This window comes from Cricetulus griseus, chromosome 6 (genome assembly GCF_003668045.3).
Source record: "Cricetulus griseus strain 17A/GY chromosome 6, alternate assembly CriGri-PICRH-1.0, whole genome shotgun sequence".
In the NCBI taxonomy this organism is placed as follows: Eukaryota; Metazoa; Chordata; class Mammalia; order Rodentia; family Cricetidae; genus Cricetulus; species Cricetulus griseus.
This window is the reverse complement of record NC_048599.1, coordinates 49,515,712-49,540,387: the sequence shown is the minus strand read 5'-3', so window position 1 is coordinate 49,540,387 and position 24,676 is coordinate 49,515,712. Positions and strand designations below refer to the sequence as shown.

The following is a 24,676-nucleotide window of genomic DNA, read 5'->3' as shown; positions in this document are numbered from 1 at the left end:
TGCTGGGATTAAAGGCATGCACCACCACCACCCAGCCCGTTTTCTTTCTTTTTTTTTTTAAATTGAGCTAAACATTTTCTTTCCCTCTCCCCATAAATGGTCTTTCAAAAGCTATGCTAAACAATGTAAGCCAGTCACAAAAACCACTTATATTATTCTAGTTATAGGAAGTGTTCAGTCTAGGAAAATCTATAAAATAAAGTAATTAACAGCTACTAGGCTAGGGCAAAAGGAGACCACTGAAGGGTTTCTCTCAGGAATGACTAAACTATTCTAAGCTGACTGTGCTGATGCTTGCATAAATCTGTGAGCATTAAAAACAAAGATATATTTTAAATGTATGGATGCTATGATGTGTGAATTAATAAAGTGGTTTTAAAAAACAGAATGATCAGAACAGAGTGAAAGAATGGATGGACAATTAAACAAAAAAGGGCATGATTCTCTTCAAAGTGCATTCATCTTCTGTCTGTGCTGCTCTTTATAAAACCCCTCTGCGTATGTCACATACAGACAGGAGCGTTCCCTGTTGAATTTCCATCAGTGCACCATGTTCTTAGCCAGGAATGCTGTAAGGGAAGCTCTGTAAAAGCACAAGCCCTGGCCACAAAGACCGGTGTCTCAGGCTCAGCCCAAGAGGCATGCTTAGCTGCCAAATCACTGGTCAACACAGGGTGACTTGGAGAATATGCCTCAGCTTTTATTATGCTTGTTGAACCAGGGCCGCCAATACTAGGAGGTTCCTCGTGCTTGTTTTTCGTAAGCCCAGCTCATCACAGTCTTCACTTGAGGTTTCTTGATGTCGATGTTGGAGTAGTTTCCTCTTCCACTGTGTGCAGAGGGCAGCAACCTCCAGCTCCTCTGGATCTGAGGATGGCAATCTCAAACCCTGCAGGATCGAAAGGGTAACCAAGCTCAATTCCGGGGGCAGCTGCCATGTTTCCAGGGCCGCCAGTTTGGAGCTTGCTCTTGTGTGGTTTCCTTCTAGAGGGTTAGGGCTGCCTTTCTGGTGTCACAGCTCTCATTTTACAGCATCAAAGTATCATGTGTGAAGGGGGTAGAAAAAGGGGATGAAAAGCAGAACAAATGTCCTGAGAACACAGCCAATTATTTTCAATTCTTTCTCAGCAGTTAAGAGCATTGGCTGCTCTTCCCAAGGACCCAGGTCCAGTTCCCAGCACCCATGTGGCATCTCACAACCACCTCTAACTCCTGTTCCAGAGGATCCAGTGTTCTCTTCCGGTACCAAGCACACATGTGGACACAGACATATATGCAGGCCAAAATACCCACTCACATTAAAAAAAATATTTTCCCTATCCACCCCCATTCTTCCTCTGCATCTCCCACACAAAGAACTAAAACAGAGGAAATTGGATATGATTTACATTACAGATAGTCCCTGATCCATGATTATCAATTTACAATCTTTCAGCTTTGAACTATGATCGTGTCTTAATGTATTACTATTAGGTGTGAGGGCTTGAAGACATGGCTAGGCAGTTAAGAGTAGTTAAGTGGCTGCAATTCTAGAATGCCTGGGTTCAATTCCACATGCAGGCTCACAGTCATTTGTAGCTCCAGTTCCAGGAGTATCTGGCACCCCCTTCTGGCCTCTGAGAGCACTGCACACATATGGTACACAGACACACATGCAGGCAATGCATTCATACACATAAAATATAAAATAAGTAATTTTAAGAATTAGATTAAATTATTAATGTGTCTTTTATTTTTTGCTTATCTTTTTCCTTCTTCTCTTCCTGTGGTTGGAGTTGAGTTTCTGGCCTGCCCCATCCCACAGCTGCTTCCCATATTACCACACAGGAGGCTTATGTTAATTATAAATGTTTGGCTGGCATGCTGCCAAAAGAGTAACATGCCAGATTATGGGTAAGCCACTGCCTCGTACATAGTTTAATAGAAATGAGTTAATAATTGAGAGATAGCGGGGCTGGAGAGATGGCTCAGCGGTTAAGAGTACTGACTGTTCTTCCAGAGGTCTTGAGTTCAATTCCCAGCAACCACATGGTGGCTTGCAACCATCTTCGAATGAGATCTAGTGTCCTCTGCTGGCATGCAGGCAGAAGACATAATAAATAAATAAAGTCTGTCTTTTAAAAAAATAATAATTGAGAGATAGCTAGCCAATAAGAAGCCTGACCCATCGGCCAAACAGTTTATAATTAATGTCTCTGTGTGCTTATTTGGGCTAATCAGCTTCAGAACAGGTGGGAAAGAAACTCCGTCTTCACTATTAAATTCTTCTACATGTAGACATCCAGTTTGATATGCACCATTTTTTGAAGATAGTCTTTTTTTCCAGTGTGTATTTATGGCTTCTTTATAAAAAAAAATCAAGTATCCAAAATAAATAAATGTTTGGCTGATAGCTCAGGCTTATTACTAACTAGCTCTTATGTTTAAATTAACCCATACTTCTTATCTACGTTTAGCCATGTAGCTTGGTTCCTTTACTCAATGCAACATTCTCATCTTGCTCCCTCTGGGTCTGGCTGGTGACTGCTGACTCCACCCTTCCTCTTCCCAGAATTCTTCTAGTCTGGTCACCCCGCCTATACTTCCTGCCTGGCCAATCAGCGTTTTATTAAACCAATTCAAGTGACAAATCTTGGCAGTGTACAACAGTATTGTCCCACAGCATTTTCCCTTTTTTGAGACAAGGTCTCATCACTATGTAACCCAGGCTAGCCTCCAGTCTTCCTGCCTCAGCTTCCTGCCTGCTGCTGGGATTACAGGTATGAGTTACCATGTCCGGCCTTAAATGCATTTATGACTTAACTGTATTTTCAACTTATGGTGGGTTTATAGGGGCATGTCTCCCTCAGGAGTCAAGAGGCGTCTGTACAGTGGAGGTGTTTCATCCCTTCAGAGGAGGTAGGATTTAAGTCAGGTCTGAACAAGAAGCAGCTGGGCCTGGGAAAAAGTAACGAGAACAGAGGCAGACCACACACAGAAAGGCCCTACGCAAACTCTTATATATTTTTTTTATTTAATCTATTTTTGCTTTGGCTTTTGTTTTGCTTTGAGACAGGCTGGCCTCCAGTTTTCTGTGTATCTAAAGAAAATCTTGGGCTTCAGATCCTACTGCATCTGCCCCCACTGTCCTGCATCACACCCAGGGAGGTGTTCTTTTAGGCATGCCAACAGTGTCCATTTAAAGCTGGTGTTTAAGATATGGGAAGCCAGACAAGTATTGCTTTCACCCCAGTGAGACAGTCAGTTAATACACATGACTGTGCTTTTCTGGACTGTATTGGAGTCTAGAAGTTTGAACTTCTCCAGTTTCAGATGTATTGGAAAACAGACATGTCTGAGGAGAGATGAGAATAGAACTGGTTTGCACAAGACTCAGCCTGGAGGGAGCCGGGGCAGCCGTGTAATTGAATATAAGGTTTGGGGGAAAGTTTTTAAAGGGCTATGGATGTGGCTCAGCACTAGAGTATCTTCAGGGTACACTTTGACCTCTAGGACTGAGAAGTAAAATTAACGATTGTTAATGTCCACATTAGATTAGTGTGATCCAGTGCCCATCCACAAGAAAGGGCCACGTGTACTCGGGGTTCTCTGTCTAAGACCTCTCCTGATGCTCCTGAGAAAGGCTCAGGTTGGGATAGAGGACTGAGAACACCTCTCTGAGATGCAGGCTTTGGGGAAGGGAGCAACCCCTGTCACATATCCCTTTTTTAAAAAAAAAATTTTTTTAATAAAGCCTTTGATCATTGAGGAAAGGTCAGTAAACAAAACACAAATTAAGGCTAGCAAGCCTAATACCCTCACAGTGATTGCAACAATAAAAACCCAACTCAGGCCAAGCCTGACAATACTGACTCACCTCCCAAACTAGGTGCCTGGAAGACATGAATATATATATGTAAATAATATTTACTTAGTGTTCATAGATCTACATGTAATGTCAAGTTTCCAATGGAAACTATGATTAATATATTCACACCTTTAATTGAAATGTGGGCAAAAATGCACAGATTAAAAAAATAAATCCTACAAAAGAGGAAAAACAGATCTAGGCATGGTAGTATACACTTACAACTCAGGAGGCCAGGGCAAAACGATCCTGAGTTTTAAAGGTCAGACTGAGCTACATACTGGGCTATCTATGATCTTATCTCAAAAACAAAAACTTCATTCAGCTAACTAGACAAACAAAAGGAAATCCCAGAAACAGAAGGAAATGAAGCAAAAGGTGTCAGAATGCTATGGCCAGCTCACCTGCAGATTTGCGGCTAAAGTGATCCGATTAAAGCCAGGCTAATGGAGTCAGGGAAATCAAACGCACAGAAAGTGAGGTTTAGGGAAGGAACAGAGTTGAGGAGCTAAGAGAAGGTATCCTTGTGGCCACTTTTGCCAGGTCCCTGTGGCACTCACCCGAAGACAGGCAGCTTCCGAAGCCCGCACAGTCTTGGAGACGGCCTGGAGGAGCCCCTGTGCATTGTCCACAAGGAGCTCTTCAGAGGACTTGCTTCTTTCGAGGGAGGCCTTTACACTGGGGGCATCGGGGAAGAAAGAAGTCTTTATCCCAGGTAAGGAAGCAATTGCCAATGAATAGCAGCATTTACAATGGAAACCTCATATAGGAAGCTGAGATACTTTGGTGGGAATACTCAGAGGAAAGGGGTGTGTGAGTGTGTGTGTGTGTGTGTGTGTGTGTGTGTGTGTGTGTGTGTGCTTGCATGTGCCAGAGAACAATGTAAAGTGTTTTCCTCAACTGTCACCCCACCCTCCCCCCACCTTTTTGGAGACAGTGTCTTTTGCTGAACTTGGAGCTTACAGGTGTGGCTATAGCAGCAAGCCCTCAGCCCTGGTGTTAGACCTATATACCACCACACTCAGCTCTTAGATAGGAATCAAACTCAAGTCTCATGCACGTGCCAGGCAAGCACTTTACCAACTGAGTTGTCACCACAGTCCCTGGGGAGGACGATTCTGAGGGCTTAATTTAGCATTTTTAAATGAAAAATGTATTTTAATGCCAAGAACATGTGAGTCATATAGCATCTATAATGAAAACAAAAAAAAAAGAGTATGTTGTTAATGGAAATTACTGGATAGAGGTCACAGAACAGATGCCAACTGTCATTAAACATGAAAGAATAAATTCTGAACAGAACTGTATGCGGGGTGTGGCTAATGTTGAAGGGACTGCCTCTTCTAGGGCTTCCCAGTTACCAGAAAGAGCAAATGGCTTACCTGCAAACACACCTTCTGAACTCAGAACAATCAGTCCTACGATGCTTAGCCTGCTTATTTGGCCATACCCACTCATTCCCATGAGAATCACAATGAATGCTTTTGCCTGTTTCCCCCTAGCTCCTTTTGTCAGTTGACACAGGTAAGTTTTTTTGTGTAGCCCTCCCTGCTTGGCACCATGCCTCTTGTGTCTAGGGGGTCGAATTTTGATTATGAAACTGATTTGTTTGTGGTGGTCATTTTTATGTCTGTGTCTTAAATGGAAAAAAAATATTGGCAGCTAATTTTGAGATGGTCATGCATCAGAAATGGTATTTCCTGGAGAGCAGTTGCTAAGTTTTATTATTTTTTAAAGATTTGTTTTCATAGGTATTAGTGTTTTTCCTGCATGTATACATATGTACCACATGTGTGCCTGGTGTCCATGAAGGTCAGAAGAAAGTGCCAATCACCAGCAACTGGAGTTACAGTTGTGGGCCACCATACAAGCGCTGGGAATCAAACCTCAGTTCTCTGGAAGAGCAGCTAGTTCTCTTAACCACTGAACCATCCTACAAGTTGTTCTCTTGACTTCCACATGGCATGGATGTGCTTGTGTATACACTAAATAAATGAATAAACAAATAAATGTAAAACCATTCTAGTTTGTGCAATGTTATTTCTATTCTCACCATAAGAATGTAAGAATCGGGGGCTGGAGAGATGGCTCAAAGGTTAAGAGCACTGACTGCTCTTCCAGAGATCCTGAGTTCAATTCCCAGCAACCACATGGTGGCTCACAACCATCCGTTATGAGATCTGGTGCCCTCTTCTGGTGTGCAGATATACATGGAAGCAGAATGTTGTATACATAATAAATAAATAAAATCTTAAAAAAAAAAAAGAATGTAAAAATCTAGCTGCTACATGAGTCCCTTGCTAACAGACTTCCTGGTACTGGGATCTAGGATCTCTTACAGAGGAAGTGAATTTATCTCAAAGTAGGTATTGGCACCACACATCCCTGTCCCTATTCTGTGAAACCTCCCTCCCCTTCAGAAAGGGCGTCAGTCACTTGTGTCAAAGGCCAGCTACCCCTGAAGTGTTGTGAGTCCAGCAACGCTATGAAGTAAGGGCCTGTGTTCTGAATGGGAGAGGGGCCAGTGTAAACTCTAGGGGCTAGTGTAAACATAAAAATAACGCGCCCTCCATCCCCACTGGGTCTCACAAAAGCTTAGCCATTCTCCTGCAAGTTGCTTCCTACCTGGAGATGATGCTGAGCTGGCTGCTCAGGGTTTGAATCTGTTCCACCATACACAGAAGCTCCTGGGAGCATCTCTGGTCTATGCAGTTCTTAGCAATGATTTGAACGAGTCTGGCAATGTCCTTTCCGGAAGCTGAGATTTTTCTGGCTGAAGCAATGAGCTGATCTTTGGTCTATATCAGAGATGGAAATGTTAGATGTAGGCAAACGCTGCCTTCACAGGTTTCCCCTGAGACATCAGGGACAAATTACAATGCTTGTCCCAAGCTTTCTTGACTCAATTTATTTCTGCCCCTGGAAATGAGTATATTTTAGCTGAAGCCACCATCTCATGAGCCAACTCTAAGGGCTTTCTCTTGGGTTAGAAAGAACCTGACCAAACAATGAACAATCTCCTTCCTTCTATGGGGACTGCAGAAGGCCAGAAAAACCTAGCCTCCTAGGCTCACACATCCCAGGCTGACCTCATTGTATAGCTGAGGATGGCTTTGAACTCCTGATTGTCCTATCTCCAGCTTGAGAGTGCTGGGCTCATGTGGTGCTTAGGTTAAATCTAGGCCTTGTGCATACTAGGTAAGGGCTCTACCTGATGAGCTCTACCAAATAACCCCAGTCCAAACTAGATATTTTCTGTCTTTTTTTCTATTTCACTCAAGAGCATAATACTTGGTTCTTTAAAAAAAAAAAAAAGATAGGCTGCTGTGGACTAATCCTCTTGTACACTGTAAAGATTTGTCACTCTAATTGGTTTAATAAAATGCTAATTGGCCAGTAGCCAGGCAGGAAGTAGAGGAGGGCTCCAGAGTAGGATCACAGGAAGGAGAAGGGCAGAGTCAGAGAATTGCCAGGCAGATGCATAGGGATCAGGAGATGAGCGTGCCATGCTAATAAAGGTACTGCCACGTGGCAGGGTGTAAATAAGGAGTATGGGTTAATTTAAGTGTAAGAGTTAGCTAGTAATAAGCCTAAACTATTGGCCAAGCACTCATAATTCATATTCAGCCTCTGAGTCAGTCAGTTATTTGAGACTGGGCAGTTGGGACAGGAAATGTCGATTACAATTGGCATTTCGACCAGGATGTGTGATTGGGGAACTCAGGTGAATTGTGCATAGCCAGCCACTTCCTACCAGAAGCAAGCCCCACTCTTAAAATGGTTCCTGGATTTTCCTTTCAAATGTACAGCTCTTCAGAAACACAAGGGGTGCAGGGTTTGCACATCCCTAGGTCCTTAGTCACAAGCCACCACAGACACCTGAGTTCTATTTAAATCAAAACACCTGATTTAGAAATACATTCTGGAAAGCCACACCTGTTTTGGTGACCTTGGGGGTCACTGGTTCAGCCAGATGTTGACTGGCTGGGGGAGCTGGAAGGAGGGACCCAACAATGAAAGGTCTGAGTCTTGGTGTGATGAAGGCTCTGGGTTTGTCCTTGTAGACATATCTCCAGGGGATGTCCTTCCCTTTTCTCCTGGACCCTCTGTCCTGCCCCAGGATAGGAAAGTCAGGTCCCCTGTGGCTCAGTCTTGCATTTTAGAGCCATCTGTGCCCAGTAGAACCACACTGGCAGTTTTTTACCTGCCATTTTGTGTCTTCCTTTCGGTCCATACACAAAGTATGTGGATTTCTTTCTTAGTTTTTTCCATATTGGTCTGTTGATAGCAAACAATATTTGCCTCAGCTTAATCAAGAAGAGGGTTACAAAGAGTGGGAATAGGTTCACAGTGGAAGTCAGCCTCTAGAAGCTAGTAGAAAATAGCTCCCCCCCCCCAATCAGGCTGTGCCAGCCTTAAAGGGTTAGCTTTCAAGAGGTCTCAGCCCTCTCTGTTAACTCTCTTTGGGGGATATTAAAAAGCAGCAAGGTGTATTAACACATGGACCTGTAATTCTGACACTTGAGAAACTGATGTAGAAGGTCCTGAGTTAAAGGCCTAATGGGTATAGAGACAGAGTCCCAAAAGTCAGCTTGAAAAGATGCAAATAGTGGGCTGAGGTGGCTCCAGGGGTGCAGGCATTTTGAAAGCTTTTTAATCTGAGCTTGAAACCCACAAAAACAGAAGGAACTGATGCTACAAAGATGTCCCCCGACCTTCATACACATGTATCCTCCCTGGGCTATGCACACACACAGAGGGATAGTGAAATTTAAAAGTGAAGCTCAAAAGGTATAAATAACACTTTTGACTCATTGTTCTGGAAGATGAATGACTCCTTGATTTTTACTAATTTTACTACATCACAGATTAGACAAAATTGTCGTCCCTGATGCAATGGATAAAACCAGAGTAGCCGAGCCAGAAAGAGGAGGGGAGGAGAGAAGTGAAGTGAATTTTACAGAGATGGGGTGCTGGTTGGATCTTCAGTGTGACCTTTCCTTCCAGCACTGTCTAGGGAGGCCAAATTGGCACCACTTCCCTACAGGGTGCCCAATCACCCACCACCCACCATGACTGTTGAAGACCAAGTACCAGGACTCGCCCTCTCTTCCTCAAGCTCTGAGCCATCAGGAGCACCTCCTTGGCCATCTCTTGTGTGATCTGGGTGATTCTGTTCTCACTGTCTGTAGGGTTGTCCTCTGGAACAGTCAGGTCCATCTGAGCAGGAGGCAGAGAGGGGTTGCCACTCTGATGTTAAAGGAGACATCTGGTTAGATGGTTAGAACAACACAGTTCCTGACATTCGGGCCTCTGAACTTCAGTGAGGATGTTAATTGTGTGTGTGTGTGTGTGTGTGTGTGTGTGTGTGTGTGTGTGTGTGTGTGTGTTCACGCACATGTGTAGGTCAGTGTTCCTCAGGAGCTGCTGTCTACTTCATTTTTTGAGATGGGATCTACCATTGGACTGGTACCCGCTGGTCAGGCTATGTTAGCTGACGAGGGATTTGCCCATTTCTGCCTCCTCCATGCTGGGATTACAAATGTATAGCACATCTGCACACACAGGTTTTTAATCGGGGAGTAGAGTTTAAGTCCTCATGCTTGTGCAGTGTTTTAGTTGGGGTTTCTGTTGCTGTGAAGAGACACCATGACCAGGAAAGGAAAACATTTGAGGTGGCAGCTTACAGTTTCAGAGGTTCAGTCCAGGATCATCATGGTGGCTGGGAGTATTGAGGCATGCTGGCAGACATGGTGCTGGAGAGGTAGCTGAGGTTTCTACATCTTGTGCAAGCCACAGGAAGTAGTCTGAGATAGTGGGTGTGGCTTGAGCATATATGAGACCTCAAAGCCTGCCTCCATAGTGACACACTTCCTCCAACAAGGCCACACCTAGTCCAACAAAGCCACACCTCCTAATAGTGCCACTCCCTTTGGGGGACATTTTCTCTCAAACCACCACATGCAGTAAGTGCTGTATCAACTGAGCCCTCCCCTCATCCCCTTAATTGCTTTTAAATCGTTTTTAAAGAAGGCACAAAAGAATCAGGCAGGTTTCCTGAATCCTCAAAGCCCTTGGCAACCTTCCAAATGTACTCTAGGGAAACAGCAAGGAGAGAGACCTATGAGTTTGTGCTCCATTTATCCAGAGACTGAAACATGGCATCCTCAAATCTCAAACTAGGCAAACTAGTGTATTTCCTTTCTATGAGTGCTCAGGCTTTACAAGGGAGAGGAAGGAACATGTAGTCTTCTACAGGGGACTTAGAGGCAGCATTAAGCTGCTGACAGCCCAGGTTTTTTGTTTATTTGCTTATTGTTTGTTTGTTTTTGTTAGAAAAATGGGCTGGAGAGATGGCTCAGCAGTTAAGAGCACTGGCTATTCTTCCAGGGGACCCAGGTTCAAATCCTAGCACCCCTTTGGTAGCTTACAACCATCTGTAATTTCAGTTCCAGGAGATCTGATTCCCCTGTCTGGCCTCAGGCCACTATATGCATGTTGTGTAGAGAAATACAGACAGACAAAACACTCATACACATAAATATAAAACAGGAATCAGGACATAGTGGTGTACACCTTTAATCTCAGCCTTAGGAGCCGAGATAGGCAGATCAAAGCTAACCTGGGCTACTTAGAGTTCCAGTCTAGCCAGGATTACACAGTGGGATGTCGCCTCAAAAGAAAGGGGGAGGACGGGGAGAAGATATGAAGTGGGAGATGGACAGGGGACCTGGGGGGCAAATAAGGTAATGGTTGGGAATGGGTATGAGACAGATACACTATTAACATGTGTAAATTGTTAAAGAATAAATAAAAGATAGTTCTTTTGAAAAAAAGGAAATTCAGGAATCCTTGAATGTTTCAACTTGAACATGCTCACACCCATCCTTCTATACCAAAGGCCTTCACAGTTTTACTGTGAATAACTATTTTTTTCTTGATAACTTGATTATTGCTTCCTCCTTCCTCCAGCCCTGACATCTGGACCTGACAGGAGGCTATGTGGTTTTTCTGGTGGATCTTTAGGGGAGCCTTTCCTATGTTTTTTCTGACCCCAAAATCAAGATAAATTATCATGCACTGGACATGAGCCCAGTGACAAAGAGTTGAGGATATCCTTGGTTATTTTTTTGCCTCACTTCACCCGATGTGCCCGAGCCTCCAGAACTGTGAACCAATTACATTTCTTTTCTTTATAAATTGCCTCATCTGTGGTACTCTGTAGTAGCCCTGTGGAATGGGCTAGGACACTAAGCTAGTGAGTACTGATAAATCACCTGTCTTTGTTGGTGTTTTTGTCTTGACTTTTTCAATTAAAGCATCCTCTGTAGGGAGAGATCCCAACACCTGCACCGATGACCACACCCGCTGGTCACAGGTATGAAAAGGATAGGATAAAGGGCGAGGCAGAGCCGGGTTTGCTCTCTTTTGGGGTTCAGCCAGCTTTGGGAAGCATCTGAGTGCCAAATCTGGTTACTGATTCCTCGTGTGAGTATATATTTCCCAATAAATTACCAGTTAGTAACCTATCTCAGGTTCCATTCTTGTTCCTCTTTAAACCTCACCTTCTGAAAATGTATGATGTCATCTGCTTCATCAATGGCCTGACTAGATCAGGATGTCCCTACGTGCTGGGAGTGGAGGGCAGAGGCCTTTTCTAGAGAGGACCATCGGCAGGCCTGTTGGGAGTTGGGAAGGCAGGAGTAGGTGAAAAGAAGGAAATTATTCCGAACTCACTGATCAAGAATCCAACCGCAGTGACTAAAGGCCATGGAGGATGGCCCTAATGATCTGGAGCTAAGAATAAGTGTGGGCGTGTGAATGAGAACGGCCCCAGTTAGCGGAACCATTGGGGAAGGGTGAGGAGGTGTGGCCTTGCTGGAGGAGGTGTGTCCCGAGGGTGAGGAGGTGTGGCCTGGGTGGAGGAGGTGTGTCCCGAGGTTTCAAGACAGTGTGCTCTCTGCCTCCTACTTGCAGATCAAGACCTCTGAGCTTCTTGCCTGCCACCGTGTCTTCACTCCCCCACCATGGACCTTAACACTCTGAAACCATAAGACAAGTTAAACACCTGCTTTTTGAAGTTGACTTGGTCATGATGTTTTATCACAGCAATAGAAACCCCAACTGTTACGGTGAGGAAACTTAGGAAGTGGCCTTTTTAACACCTTCCAGATACTTAAAGCATCCAAATCTAGAAATGACTCCAAGCTTTTCAACGTGGGCCGAGGATTGTGCTTTCGAGACTCCAGACCTGGAGTGAAGCACTTCCCACAGGTGTCCTTTCACAGACGAGAGTGAGAACGGGACTTAGAGAATGTGCTGTTGTCTTGTTCTCAGAGCCTTCTGATTGGGTGGCCAGTGTCGCCCTGCCCTGCCACCCTGGGAAATGCTTCTGCTGCATTGACAGGAACAGAAGACAAGTCAGTGAGTGGGTGGCATTAGCTGTGTGCTGACGACTACAGAGAGCCCGAGAAGAGGAGAGAGAGTCTGAAAGCCATTTGGATTTATAAAGCTGAGAGATGAGCAGGCAGCCCAGAGCACAGGGGAATGTGTCTGTTATTCTCCCCATTACTTGGGTCACAGGGTCCCCTTTCGTGGAAGTGACATTTTGATGAGAAAAAAGAAGTGAGGCTAATAAGGGCAGGGATAAAAGCATGGTGTGCTGTGGTCAGTTTTATCTTGGGAAAAGCCCTGTGGAGTTTTGGGAGATTCTGCTCAGCCATCCATAAGGTCACCAAGGGATAGATTAGGCGACTCATCTATCAAATCCTGGATTGTCAGAACATGGTCCAAAACTGCAGTCATGCTAGGACCATTCTGAGAACTCCAAGAAAACAAGACAAGAGTCTTGTGACCTCAGTTTCTTCAAAAACGCAGACTTGTTTTTTGGAATGTGCTGTTGTGCTTCTCCCAGGTGTGGCAGACAGGAGTGAGTTTACTTCAGACGACTGACTACAACTTGCTATTGTTTATATGCTTCTGTGGAAAAATGGGTTTTGCCTCATGCAGCTTCTTGTGACTGTATACAGTTTGGAATCATGAGAACTTTACTCATGTGACCTTTCTTAACCCTCAGAGTGTAAATTGTCTGAGCCTCTAAGTAACGTTGACTACGGCATGAGACTTTAGTCGACCTCATTTTTAGGCTCCACTCGCTGGGATCCAATCACCTCTAGAGCTACAAACACTGGATGACGTGTATCTGCAGGGAGACCACTAGAGCCCTGCTAAGCTGTCCTGTTTCCTACTGACTTTGGCTCTGGTCAATAGAAATACAATCTTTCAGATTCTTAATGCCGAAGTGTTCTGTCTTGCCCTAGAAGGAAGCAGATACGTAGGGGAAGTATTCAACAGACCTAGCGTCTTTCTAATAAACCCCTCTCCCCCATACTACAGTGATTCTAGTCGCATCCTTGTCACTTGGGAGAGGGGAGGTCAGAGTGGCTGAAGCAGCCCAAGTACTGGCAATCATAGAAGAGTTCAGTTAAAGTGATAAGGAAAAGCTTCACAAAAGCCAATGAAAAGCATAGGCACTAGTTCTAGGATGTATACAAGATGCTAACAGAAGGGAAGTGTGTTTGCAGGGACTCATTCTTTAGCCCTCTATAGGACTAGAATGCTGGAGTCTAAATGGTGCTGAGACCTCTCTGTGATTTTGCTAAGGGCGTGGCAGAGGTAGCTGCAGGCTAGGGAACCTGAAACCCAACCTTAGGCTTTTAGAGGCTGCCCATGCTGTCTGCCCTGTGTGAATTATATATGTGGTGTGGGCATCGAGTCTCTGGAATGTGCAAGGGTCTTTAGTTACTAGGAAGCAGGTCCAGGTGAGGTAGATGAAAGATGCCAGGTAGCCTACCATGCTCATGTCTACCGTGGTGGCTTGCTCATCAGCACAGGTCCCCATTGAGCTTTGGGGAGTGCCTTTGGGAACAGCATCCAGAGAATCCACACTGCCCCCTGCAGTGGTTCCTGCTGAATCCTCTTTACAGTGAGGCTGCAGTTGGTCTGGATCCTCTTCTAGGGCCTTTACTGGCTCCTCCCTGGCTTTCAAGCATTGGATCAGGAGTCTCCAGGCCCCAGTGTGACCACCTTGCAAGGCCTGGAGCTGAGTCACTACATGGTGGGCCTTGGCGGCCCATTCCCACCGAAGCCAGTCCAGCATAGGCAACCCCTGCTCCTCTGGGTGTTCTTGGAGCACGGGGACCCTCTTGGCCACCTCCTTAGTAAGCATGAGAATGCTCTTCAGAGACACAAGAAGGTCTTCCTGGAAGGCTCCAGACTCTTGACCTCCTGCTATGATTCCCTGCACAACTTGGATAACAGACAACAGCCTTGACGGGGAGCTCTTGTCAACAACATCTTGGAACACTTCCTCATAGACAGTGTTGATGCTGCTCAGGTAGTCAGTCAGAGCCTTGGCTCGAAGGCTAAGTTCCAAGCAGAGAAGCTCAAAGCGTGTGGAGAGGCTGGGACAAGGCTTGTGGGAGGAGACCAAGATGTGTGCCACCTCCAGCAAGGCATCTGTGAGTACCCGAACTTCCCCACACAAAAAGGAGACCTCACCCTTTACCTGTTCATCCCCACACAGAACACTAGACAGCTCGGCGGCCTCTTGTAACCTTTGAGAAACATCTGCTGCCTGATCTAACCCTTCCTGCAAGCCCTGCTGGTTCTTCACTGCTTGTTGCAGGGGAAGTAGGAACAGCCCCTGTCTCTTACTGAGTCTGTTTATACACTGTATCAGGTCCTGGACAGCCACTGCCCATAGAAGGCACTCATTGTCAACATTCTCTTCCCTCAACTTGGGGTCTTGGAGACCATCAAAGGACAGAGCTTGGTCCAACAGCTGTTTAGCATGGATCTCTGTTTTTTCCAACAGTCCTTGTAGCTCTAAAAGTATTCTTGGGTGCCCCATTGGGTCAGGGCTCTTCTCTTTCAAATTCACAGGGCCACTTTTGGCTGCTACTTGAACCATTGAGGCCAAATTCTGCCGAAGCTCCACAAAAACTGCCATGCTCCCTGGTAACTCAGTCATTTGGCTATGGCAAAATAGTTGTTGACACAGAGAGTACCAGTCACTGGCCGTGGCTACCAAAGCTTGCCTAGCTTCCCTGGTCCTCCCAGATTGCTGAAAAGCCATTCCTAGGAGCCTGTCACTTCTAGTGTGTGTGCTAGGGACTTCCTCCCTGGCTAGGTCAGTAATCAAAGGTACCACTGTTGAGAATTTGTGTGGTCTTCTCATCCTCCCTGGCCGCACGGGTTCTTCCCCAGCCTGGATTTCTTGGGCTATATTCACAGTAGACTCCCGCTCTAGCATGTTGGTGCATGGTGAGGTCACTACCTGGTGATCCCGGTTCTCCATAGCAGTGATGACTTCGCTGACAGCAAGGAGTGGAGAGGCCCACCCCTGTTTGCAGGTGTCAGGGACCACTGTGTAGGAAAGTTGTTCTACTGGTAGGAAAGAAGTGTTTGTGCCACTTTCCCCTAACCCAGCTACCTGCTGGCATGTCACTGAGGGAGCTGCGGGATGCTGGATGCTGGGGAGAATAAAATAAGGCCGTCCCTTGGCAATGTCAAACCTTTGGACTTGGAATCGAAGCGGACTGAGGATGTCTGGGTGGTTGGCCCCATCCAGCCCCTTGTGGACTTGCCGAGCTGAATAGATGAGATGTTGTGCCTTGGTTAAAAAGGGACGGATGTCCTGAGTGCTGTCCCCACTTGTGCTGCCTTCAGTGGCTGCAGCCAGAGTCAAGGAAGACTGCGCCAGCTGCTGAACCACGACTCTCATCCCATTTCGGAAAATGGGATCTGGGTCTTGACCCACATACCTGCTCATCACCTGTACTATGTGTGTGGCTCTTCCATGTAAGAACGCCACAGATCCGGAGAACTCTCTGGACTCTCCACTCCTCAGAGCCCTTGTGTACAGGTCCAAGTGGTTAGTCATTTCCTGGATGGACAAACTCAGGAATTCGGGAATATCAAGAACCACATCAAAGCATCCCAAGAGGTGTTGGGATTCCCTAGCCCAGGCCTCAAGCAGAGCCTGCAGGGTGGCAGAGCTCCAATCCAGGCCATGTGTTTGCGGACTCTGTGAAAAGAGTTCCTTCACTTTGACAACAAGCCCCCAAAGACCTGCCACAGCAGCCTCCACGTCTCTGCCAGTTTGCTGTTGGGGGCAGAAGACCCAGACAAAGTGTGCCACTCGGATCATTTGCTTGGCTTGGTTGTGGAAAGCCTCGAGGGGAAGCCGGAGAGTCTCGGCCAAGGCTTCGCTATTGCATCCGGGCCTGATGGTGGAAGTTGCTAAGGCGGCCTGGACCAGCCTCTCTAGAGGACTTTGGGTATCTGTGAACGTATCCAGAATCAGGCGCAGTAATCCAGCGCGGACTCCCCGACAGAGTGCGTCCGTCGCAGCCCGCAGAGCTATGCATTCTGTCCCTGCACTGGTCTGGGGAGGCCGGTGTACCCGGGGACGGAGCTGCAGCAGCTGGCGGCAATGGGCCACCAGTTGCATCCTCTCCCGTGGCGCGGAGCAGGCAGCAAGGCGCAGGCAGTGCCACACCACCGCGGCCAGTGGCGCATCCAGCAGCCCACCACGCAGGTGGCTTGGCCCAGGCTCCTCCAGGACCTGTTGCAGCTTCTGCAGACAACGCGCCAGTGCGCCATTCTGAGAGCGAGCACCGGGCCCTGAGACTCCGGGCTGCAGCACAGCCTGGAGCTCCCTGAGGCTCTGTCTGGTCAGAGCAAAGACGCGGCGCCGTGTTACCACCACCTGCGGATTGTGCGGGTGCCGGAGGTGGCCGCGGGCGGCCGCTAGTAGCGCTGGGATGCAGCACCCTAGCTGGTGGCGAATTCGACACAGGCTTTCGTCCCGGGCCCAGCGCCTGGTCAGGCTGCCCAGTCGCAGCAGCGCAGCCGCCAGGTCAGAGATCGAGGCGCGCAGAGAAGTCGCATCCTCCGCGGCCTCGAGAGCCTCCAGGCACGTCAGACACCAACCAGCCGCTGGCACGGTCTTCCTCGCCATTGCTGCGTCTTCAAGGAGCAGGACCTGCTGGGGCGGTCACAGGAAAGAAACTTGAAGATGCCTGAACATTCTTGGAGCCATGTAGCTTAAGCCTAGGAGACCTTACATTGTCAGTTAATCTGACTGTAACCAAATGCAGGCATCATCTGCCATGACTGGATCTGATGATGCGCAGGCCAGTCTTGGAAGTTTGTGGTGTTTGCATTTCTTTGTAAAGCAGAGGTCTGAAGCAGCTGCCTTCTCTCCATATTCACGGTGGGGTCTACCCTGAACTGTTCAAAGATGTATTGTTATTTAGATGACAGCGATGAGCTGGAGGGCTTCTCTGAGACAGCTTTTCTAGCCTGACACCCCCACCCCCGCCACACACACACACACACACACACACACACACACACACACACACACACACACACAGAGAGAGAGAGAGAGAGAGAGAGAGAGAGAGAGAGAGAGATTGAGAGAGGGAGAGCGTGCTCCATTCACTCTCTAATCCTGAGGCTGGTATCCAAGCCAAAAAGCCTTCACTCACCACCAGCAGGCGCCCAAACCCCTCTGGTTCTACCTCTCACCCTCCCCTACCCCATTGCAACTACTCTTCGATAAGGCCTGTGCAAATATCTGTCAACAAACCACACAACGAACAACAGCAAAATATTTCGGGGATATGCATTTGACCCAGGAGCAATATCCCAGTCTAAGAGTTGTGCACAGGAGCTGGAGAGATGACTGGCTGTTCTACCGGAGGACCTGGGTTTGATTCCCAGCATCCACAAGGGGGCACACTTGTCTGTAACTCCAAAGCAAGGGTATCCTATGCCTTCCTCTGCCTCCATCTGCCTCCCTCAGGCATTTTACAGATGTGGTGCACAGACACACATTCAGGCAAACACTCATACACATAAAATACAAGTAAATAAAATCTCCAAAATAAATTTAAGTTGTATTTAGCAAGGAACGTGTATCAGGGTAAAAATCTGAGAGTATTTGGAAGGGTTGTACCTGCTCCTACTACAGCTTCAATTTAGCCCTGATTAAATCGGTAATGAACTCTGTCTGGGATCTTGGCAAGCACTTGGGCAGGTTTCAAATTAAGAGACACTAGGGAGTTCCTGTGGGAACCACATGGCCATGCGTATTCTCCAGCAATGACCAAGCAGCCAGCCAACTCTGAGGGAGCCTCACCTTGGTAGTGTCTACCAGGATCTGTTGAGCGGTGGCCACTAGCTCCTCCCAGTGGCGCTGGCACTCCGGCTGCAGGGGGAGCTTCTGGGTTACCATCAGGATGTTCCTTCCAGAGAGCATCAAAGACTCAACCACAGGCTGCATTTCCTCCTTAAGCCACTCCTCCTCAGAGTCTCCGGCCAGCCTGAATAGACACAAACATTACTTGCAATGTTATAGCATTAGAACCAAAGAACCCCGGAAAACAAGGGTACACAGAAGGTACAGAACCATTAAAGCCAACCTTGACAACTGTGCTTATGAGCCATAGATTTCTCCCCAGGACACAATGTTGAGTTAAAAAATAATAATCGGGCTGGAGAACTGGCTCAGAGGTTAAGAGCCATTTGTGATCTTCCACAGATCCTGAGTCCCCGAGGTCCCTAAGTTCAATTCCCAGCAATCACACAGTGGCTCACAACCATCTACAATGAGAGCTGGTGCCCTCTTCTGGCCTGCAGTCATACACGAAGACAGAACACTATACATAATAAATAAATAAATTCTTTTTTTAAAAAATGTTTAAAATTTCTCTTCATACTTTCTTCAGGTGTTTTAGTTTGTGAATTAGAGTTGTTGCCTCAATATACTTTCCAACCTTTACAAATGTCACACGGTTAGGCTGAACAGGTTAATGACATATATATATATATATATATGCTCCTGGGTAGAGAATTCTGGGTCTCAGGCTTTTCTTCTCAACAGCCTGCATACAATGATCCCAGCATCTTCTGGCCTCCAGAGTTTCAGGTAAGAAATGTGAGGCCACTCTATCTCAGCTATTAGAAATAAGACAAAGCCACTGTGCTTGGCATGGTGGCACATACCTATATTCCCAGCTATTTGGGAGGCAGAGGCAGGAGGATCACAAGTTCACGCCATGTGTGGGCCACATAAAGAGTTTGTGGCCAGCTTGGACAACTTACAAAGAACTTGTTTTAACACTTGAAATAAAAAGGTTGGTGATCTAACACAGCATTTGCCCAGAGGTGCCAGGTTCTAAGTCCAATCCCTAGGACTGTGGACACAAACCTAAAAAGAAAGAACACTGTTGTGGATATTCATGCCTTGGTCTTTGTGCAGACACAGGATTCCATTTCCCTTGGACAAATGCCTAATTGTGGTGATATCACACCTAACTATGTCACCACACCCAATAACAACAGGTGTACATTTAACTTTTAGAGAATATTTTCTAAAGCAGCTGCAACATACTGTGTTCTAATCAGCAACGAGTGACTTCAAGTTCCCACACATTCTCACAAACACTTGAAATAGCTCTTCATTTTAAACATGCCAAGAGTTGGCGGTCATAATGGGATAGGTAAAACATACTCCAGACTTCCCATGAAGATCAAATGAGCCTTCTCCAGAGTGCTTGGATGTAAGTTTAGATCCTTGGCATAGAACACCAGTCCCTTCCCTTTGAGGATGAACCTGCCTGTGAGGATGATAGATATAATGGGTGGAGAACAGTCCAGATTCGCATTTCTTAACCTAAAGGGCGCTCGCTGTCTTGCACCTGCTAACAGACAGGGAAGCATGAAGCTAGCAAAAGAATTCATTATTCTCTGAAAGACATCTCTTGCTGATCTAGGCTTCTGAGTACATAGAAAATGTAAAACTCAGGGGCTGAGGAGGTGGCTCCGTGGGTATAGTGCTTGCTGTTCAAATATAAGAACCCGAGTTTAGATCTCAGTACCCACACAAATGCTGGGTAGGTGTGGCAGCCTACCAGTAGTCCAGGACTTAGGAGACAGAGATAGGGCTTTCCTGGAACAAGCTGGCTGGCTACAGTAGATGAATCAGCAAGGTCTTCATTCAAGTGAGAGACCCTACCTCAGTTTATAAGGTAGAGAGTGATGGATGAAGACACTCAAGTCAGGCGGCTCTGCTCTCCATACATATGTGCACACACATGCATACACCCCGGCAACCCACACACACGCAAATGTGCATGGATGCATGCAAGCTCCACACACATACACGTGCAAAAAAAGGGGGAGCAGGGAGGAAAATGTGGAAACATTTGGAAGCTTCAGGACCTCTTTACAAGACCAGTCACATGATAGCGCTCACCAGGCAAGCTAAATGCTGTTAATACTGCCATCCCTGACGCCGACTTCCACCAAGGTCACACGACATTTCTACAACACCAAACTAGGAGCTATTTCTCCAGCCCCAAATCTAAGTTTTTAATGCTATGTGCATGGGTTTGTGGTGGTTTAAACGAGGTGTCTCCCGTAGGCTCGGGTATTTGCAAACCTAGTCCCTCGTTGGTGGCCCTGTTAGGGGCAGCCTTGCTAGAGGCAGTACGTCACTGGAGGCTGGCTTTGAGCCTCATCCAGCTCAGTTTGGTCTCCACTTGGTGTTGTTAAAGATGGGAGCTCTCAGCTTCCCGCTCCAGCTGCCTGCTGGCATGCTTCCCCAGTTCTTCCTCTAGAACTCTTCCTCTAGAACCACAGCTGAAATAAAACCTTTCTTCCTCAAGTTGCAGCAAATCAACTAATACAGGATTTCACTCGGTCAATGCTCAGATATTACTATTAACTCACTCTGTGTTGTTGTAAATGGTTTTGATGTGGATTCCCTTCACCGACTATTGCTACTTTGTGTCCTTTAAGCAAAATGTCCACTGTGTATCTGTCATTATCTGTATGGGATATGTGGATTATGATTCTCAGTGGCGATATAACCTTGTGATTCTAGACAAATCTTCACTAGAAGTCTACTCAGACAGTCAATGACGCGACACTTACAACTGTGTCAGGAGCTCAGAAATTGTCACATGCCCCTTAAAATAATGAAAAGCCTAGATTACTTCTACATATGTTTAAAAAGATTGTTTCCAGCCAGGTCGTGGTAGTGCATGCCTTTAATCCCAGCACTAGGGAGGCATAGGCAGGCGGATCTCTGTGAGTTGGAGACCAGCCTGGTCTACAAGAACTAGTTCCAGGACAACCTCCAAAGCCACAGAGTAATCCTGTCTCAAAAATCAAAAAAAAAAAAAAAAAAAAAAAAAAATTGTTTCCAGGTCAGGCATTGTGGCACCTGCCTTTAATCTCAACACTGGGGAGGCCAAGACAGACAGGTGTCTGAGAGTTCCAGGCCAGCCTGGCTTATACAGTGTAGGCCAACCACAATACATAGTGGAGTGATGGGGAGGGAAAATTTAGAAAGAAAAATATCTTGGATATGTATATGCTCAACTACCCAGAATGACTGTCTCTAGGTAAATATTTTTTTGTGGGTAATATTTTTTCTTTCTTTGCTCATTCATATTTCCTGAATGTTCACCATGAGCTATGTTTCTGAGCAAGAGGAAACATATCTCTGTGCTGGCCTCTTCTCACTTATGCATGCAGACAGACAGCAGCTGATGGGGCAGGTTCTGGCCCCCTGAGAGCTTGCCCAGCAGAGGAAGGCAGGAGCTTGCCAGCCCAACACTTAATGGGATGTACTTCTTGCCTCCATCTGGGAACTGCTCAGGGATGGTGGAGCCAAACTCAAGTCCAAGTGTTCATTATTATGACTTTGCTAGGATAAGAAGGGCTGGACCATTTCCCACAGTCGTGAACACTGATAATTCTCTGTATAAATAATTTACCTTGCCAGGAAAAGACAATAAGCAAAGGCATTCATAATGCAGTGAACACAAACAACATTTAGCCTCTCTAAACTTACTGCACTTTTTGGGTTTAAAAAAATGCATTGTCAGAAATTCAGAATTTATGAGAAAGTATTAAATCAGTATAAAATCAGTCTGTTAGCCAGGCGTTGGTGGCACACGCCTTTAATCCCAGCACTCGGGAGGCAGAGGCAGGCAGATCTCTGTGAGTTTGAGGCCAGCCTGGTCTCCAGAGCAAGTGCCAGGATAGGCTCCAAAGATACACAGAGAAACCCTGTCTTGAAAAAAATCACTCTGTTAACAAATTTCTACATGATTTACTTTATGTATGTGAGTGAATGTTACTTCATGGGTTCTGGGATCTGAACATAGGTTTGTGATTGAGCAGCAAGCATTCTTAAGTGCTAAGCCATATCTCCAGCTCCTATACATAATTTATAACAAATATTTTACAATATTTCTCACTATAGTTTTTCATTTTACCTAACCGGAGTCACGTGACCTTTAGGTTCTGCCCCAATTCCATAGCTGAGGTAGCTAATCTTGGTTGAACACACCTGGGAAGAGGGACCTGGACAGAAGAATTGCCTTCATCAGATTGGCCTGTAGTCATGATTATGAGGGCATTTTCTTTATTGATAACTGGTGTAGTTGGGCCCAGCCTATTGTTGGTGGTGCCACTCACGGGAAGGTGGGCCTGGGCTGTCTAAGAAATGTAGCTGAGCCAAGGGAGCAACCCAAGAAACAGTGTCACTCCATGGTTAGTGCTTTAGTGCCTGCCTCCAAGTTCCTTCCTTGAGTTTATCCCTTGACGATGAACTATAGCTTGTTAATCCAAGTCAATACTTTCCTCTTCCGAGTTGCTATTATTGGTCAGGATTTTATCATAGCAACAAAGAAGCAAACTCAACAATCTACATCCATTCCTATGCTAGTTTATGTCTCACGTGCCTTTTTATCAGAAAGCATTTATTTTTTTGAGACAGTCTCAGCCTGGATTCAAACTGGCTATATAGTTTTGGTGGTTTACATAAGAATGCCCCCCACAGGCTCATGCATTTGAAAGCATAGTCACTAGGGAGTGGCGCTAGTTAAAGAGATTAGGATTAGGAGTTAAAGGGCTTGTTGGAGAAAGAGTCACTGGGGGTAGGTTCTGAGGTTTCAAAGAGCCCATTCCAAGCTCTGTCTCTGTCTCTGTCTCTGTCTCTGTCTCTCTCTCTCTCTCTCTCTCTCTCTCTCTCTCTCTCTCTCTCTCTCCATATGGATCAGGGTGCAGAATTCTTGGCTACTTCTCCAGCACAATGGCTGCCTGTATATTGTCATGCTTCCCATCATGATGATAATGGACTAAACCTTTGAAACTGTAAGCAAGCCCACAATTAAATGCATTCTTTTATAAGAGTTATCTTGGTCATGGTATCTCTTTACAGCTATAGAAGAGTGACTACATCAGTCGCCAAGGAAAACCGCAAACTTCTGGCCCTCCACACTCTACCTCCTAAGTTCTGGGATGCACACCACCACATCCAGTTTATGCAGTGCTGGGATGAAACCCAGAGCTTCTCGTATGCTAGCAGGTACTGAGCTACATCCACCAGCCCCAAAGCATTAAAGACTATAATCAGATTCCACTATGTGTTTCGTCTGTCAGAGGAATGGGCTTAAGTTCCATGGAGATATTACCTGCTGGCAACATGCACAAACTCCTCACTAGCATTGGCCAGGTCCTCTGCCACCTTCTGCATGGAGGCAAGTGCTTCTTTCTGTACATCTTTCCTCTCCACTGAGATGAGCAGGTGACAAAGCTGGATAGTCATTGGTGTAATGATTTGCTCCATGGCTCTATTCTGTACCATAGAGCCAACATCATCCCAGAGGAAAGAGTCCATCTCCATGGGTCTGTGAACAGAAATCATGACACCATAAGCTCAGGCTTGTTGACATATGAAACTATTTCTCTTGATTCAATGCAAGTTTTGAATCTATAAAGGGAATATCTATAAAATATTAAAGGGATACTTAAGGTTTATACTAAAGACCTTACACATACAGGATAGAGTGTGGCTTAGCAGAAGCATATGAAGGGGGGAGGGGGAAAGACACAATAAGTCAGGTCCTGAAGAAGACAACAGAATAAAGAGCAGACTCACAAGACACAATAGAGACACAGTTTAAGAAATGGTTAACGGCGCCGAGCGTTGGTGGCGCACGCCTTTAATCCCAGCATTTGGGAGGCAGAGGCAGGCGGATCTCTGTGAGTTTGAGACCAGCCTGGTCTACAGAAGGAGTTCCAGGACAGCCTCCAAAACAATACAGAGAAACCTTGTCTGGAAAAACAAAAGAAAGAAAGGAAGGAAGGAAGAAAGAAAGGAAGAAAGAAATGGTTAATGGCAACTCAATGCTGCGATTTGCTGTGGAATATTATTTTAACCAGGCAAAGATGCGTTAAATTTGTTTTTGCTGCAGAATATTAGTTTAACTATGTGAAGGTCTGTTACATTTGTTTCTGCTGCCTTTGTTAATAATGTAAAGATATGCTACATTTGCTTATGATGCAATTGCTTAATTATATAAAAATGTGCTGCATTTGTTTCACCTTGCCTGCCTAAAGGCACCTAAAAGTTCTAATAAAAAGCTGAATGGACTGTAGCTAGACAGGAGAAAGATAGGTGGGGCTGGTGAGCAGAGAGAATAAGTAGGAGGAGAAGTGTAGGCTAAGAAAGAACAAGAGAAGAGAGGAGAGAATGAAGGAAATGCCTGGAGCCAGCCAGGCAGATACCAGCCAGTATAGCCATCCACAGAGAACTAGCAAAAGTCTAGAAAGTACAAACTTTTTCTCACCTTGGTGGGAAGACTGCACTCTCCACACAAATGAGATAAGCAGTTTCACTTTTCCTCGAGAAACAGCCACAGGAAAGCCACCAAGGTTTGCACACAGCTACAAACTGTAGGA

The 24,676-nt window shown here is 46.0% G+C and overlaps 1 protein-coding gene across 1 annotated transcript; it reads right to left on the bottom strand.

Moving 5' to 3' along the window:
- Window positions 1-24,676, bottom strand: LOC103160472. Its single transcript, XM_035447040.1, has 9 exons — window positions 24,565-24,676; window positions 23,407-23,622; window positions 18,057-18,240; window positions 13,514-16,895; window positions 12,420-12,478; window positions 8,942-9,097; window positions 6,473-6,645; window positions 4,408-4,525; window positions 1-889 (listed from the first exon to the last, which is right to left on the bottom strand). Exons 2-9 carry the CDS (start codon window positions 23,616-23,618, stop codon window positions 704-706), a joined length of 4,470 nt encoding a protein of 1,489 aa, XP_035302931.1. The 5' UTR covers window positions 23,619-23,622; window positions 24,565-24,676; the 3' UTR covers window positions 1-703.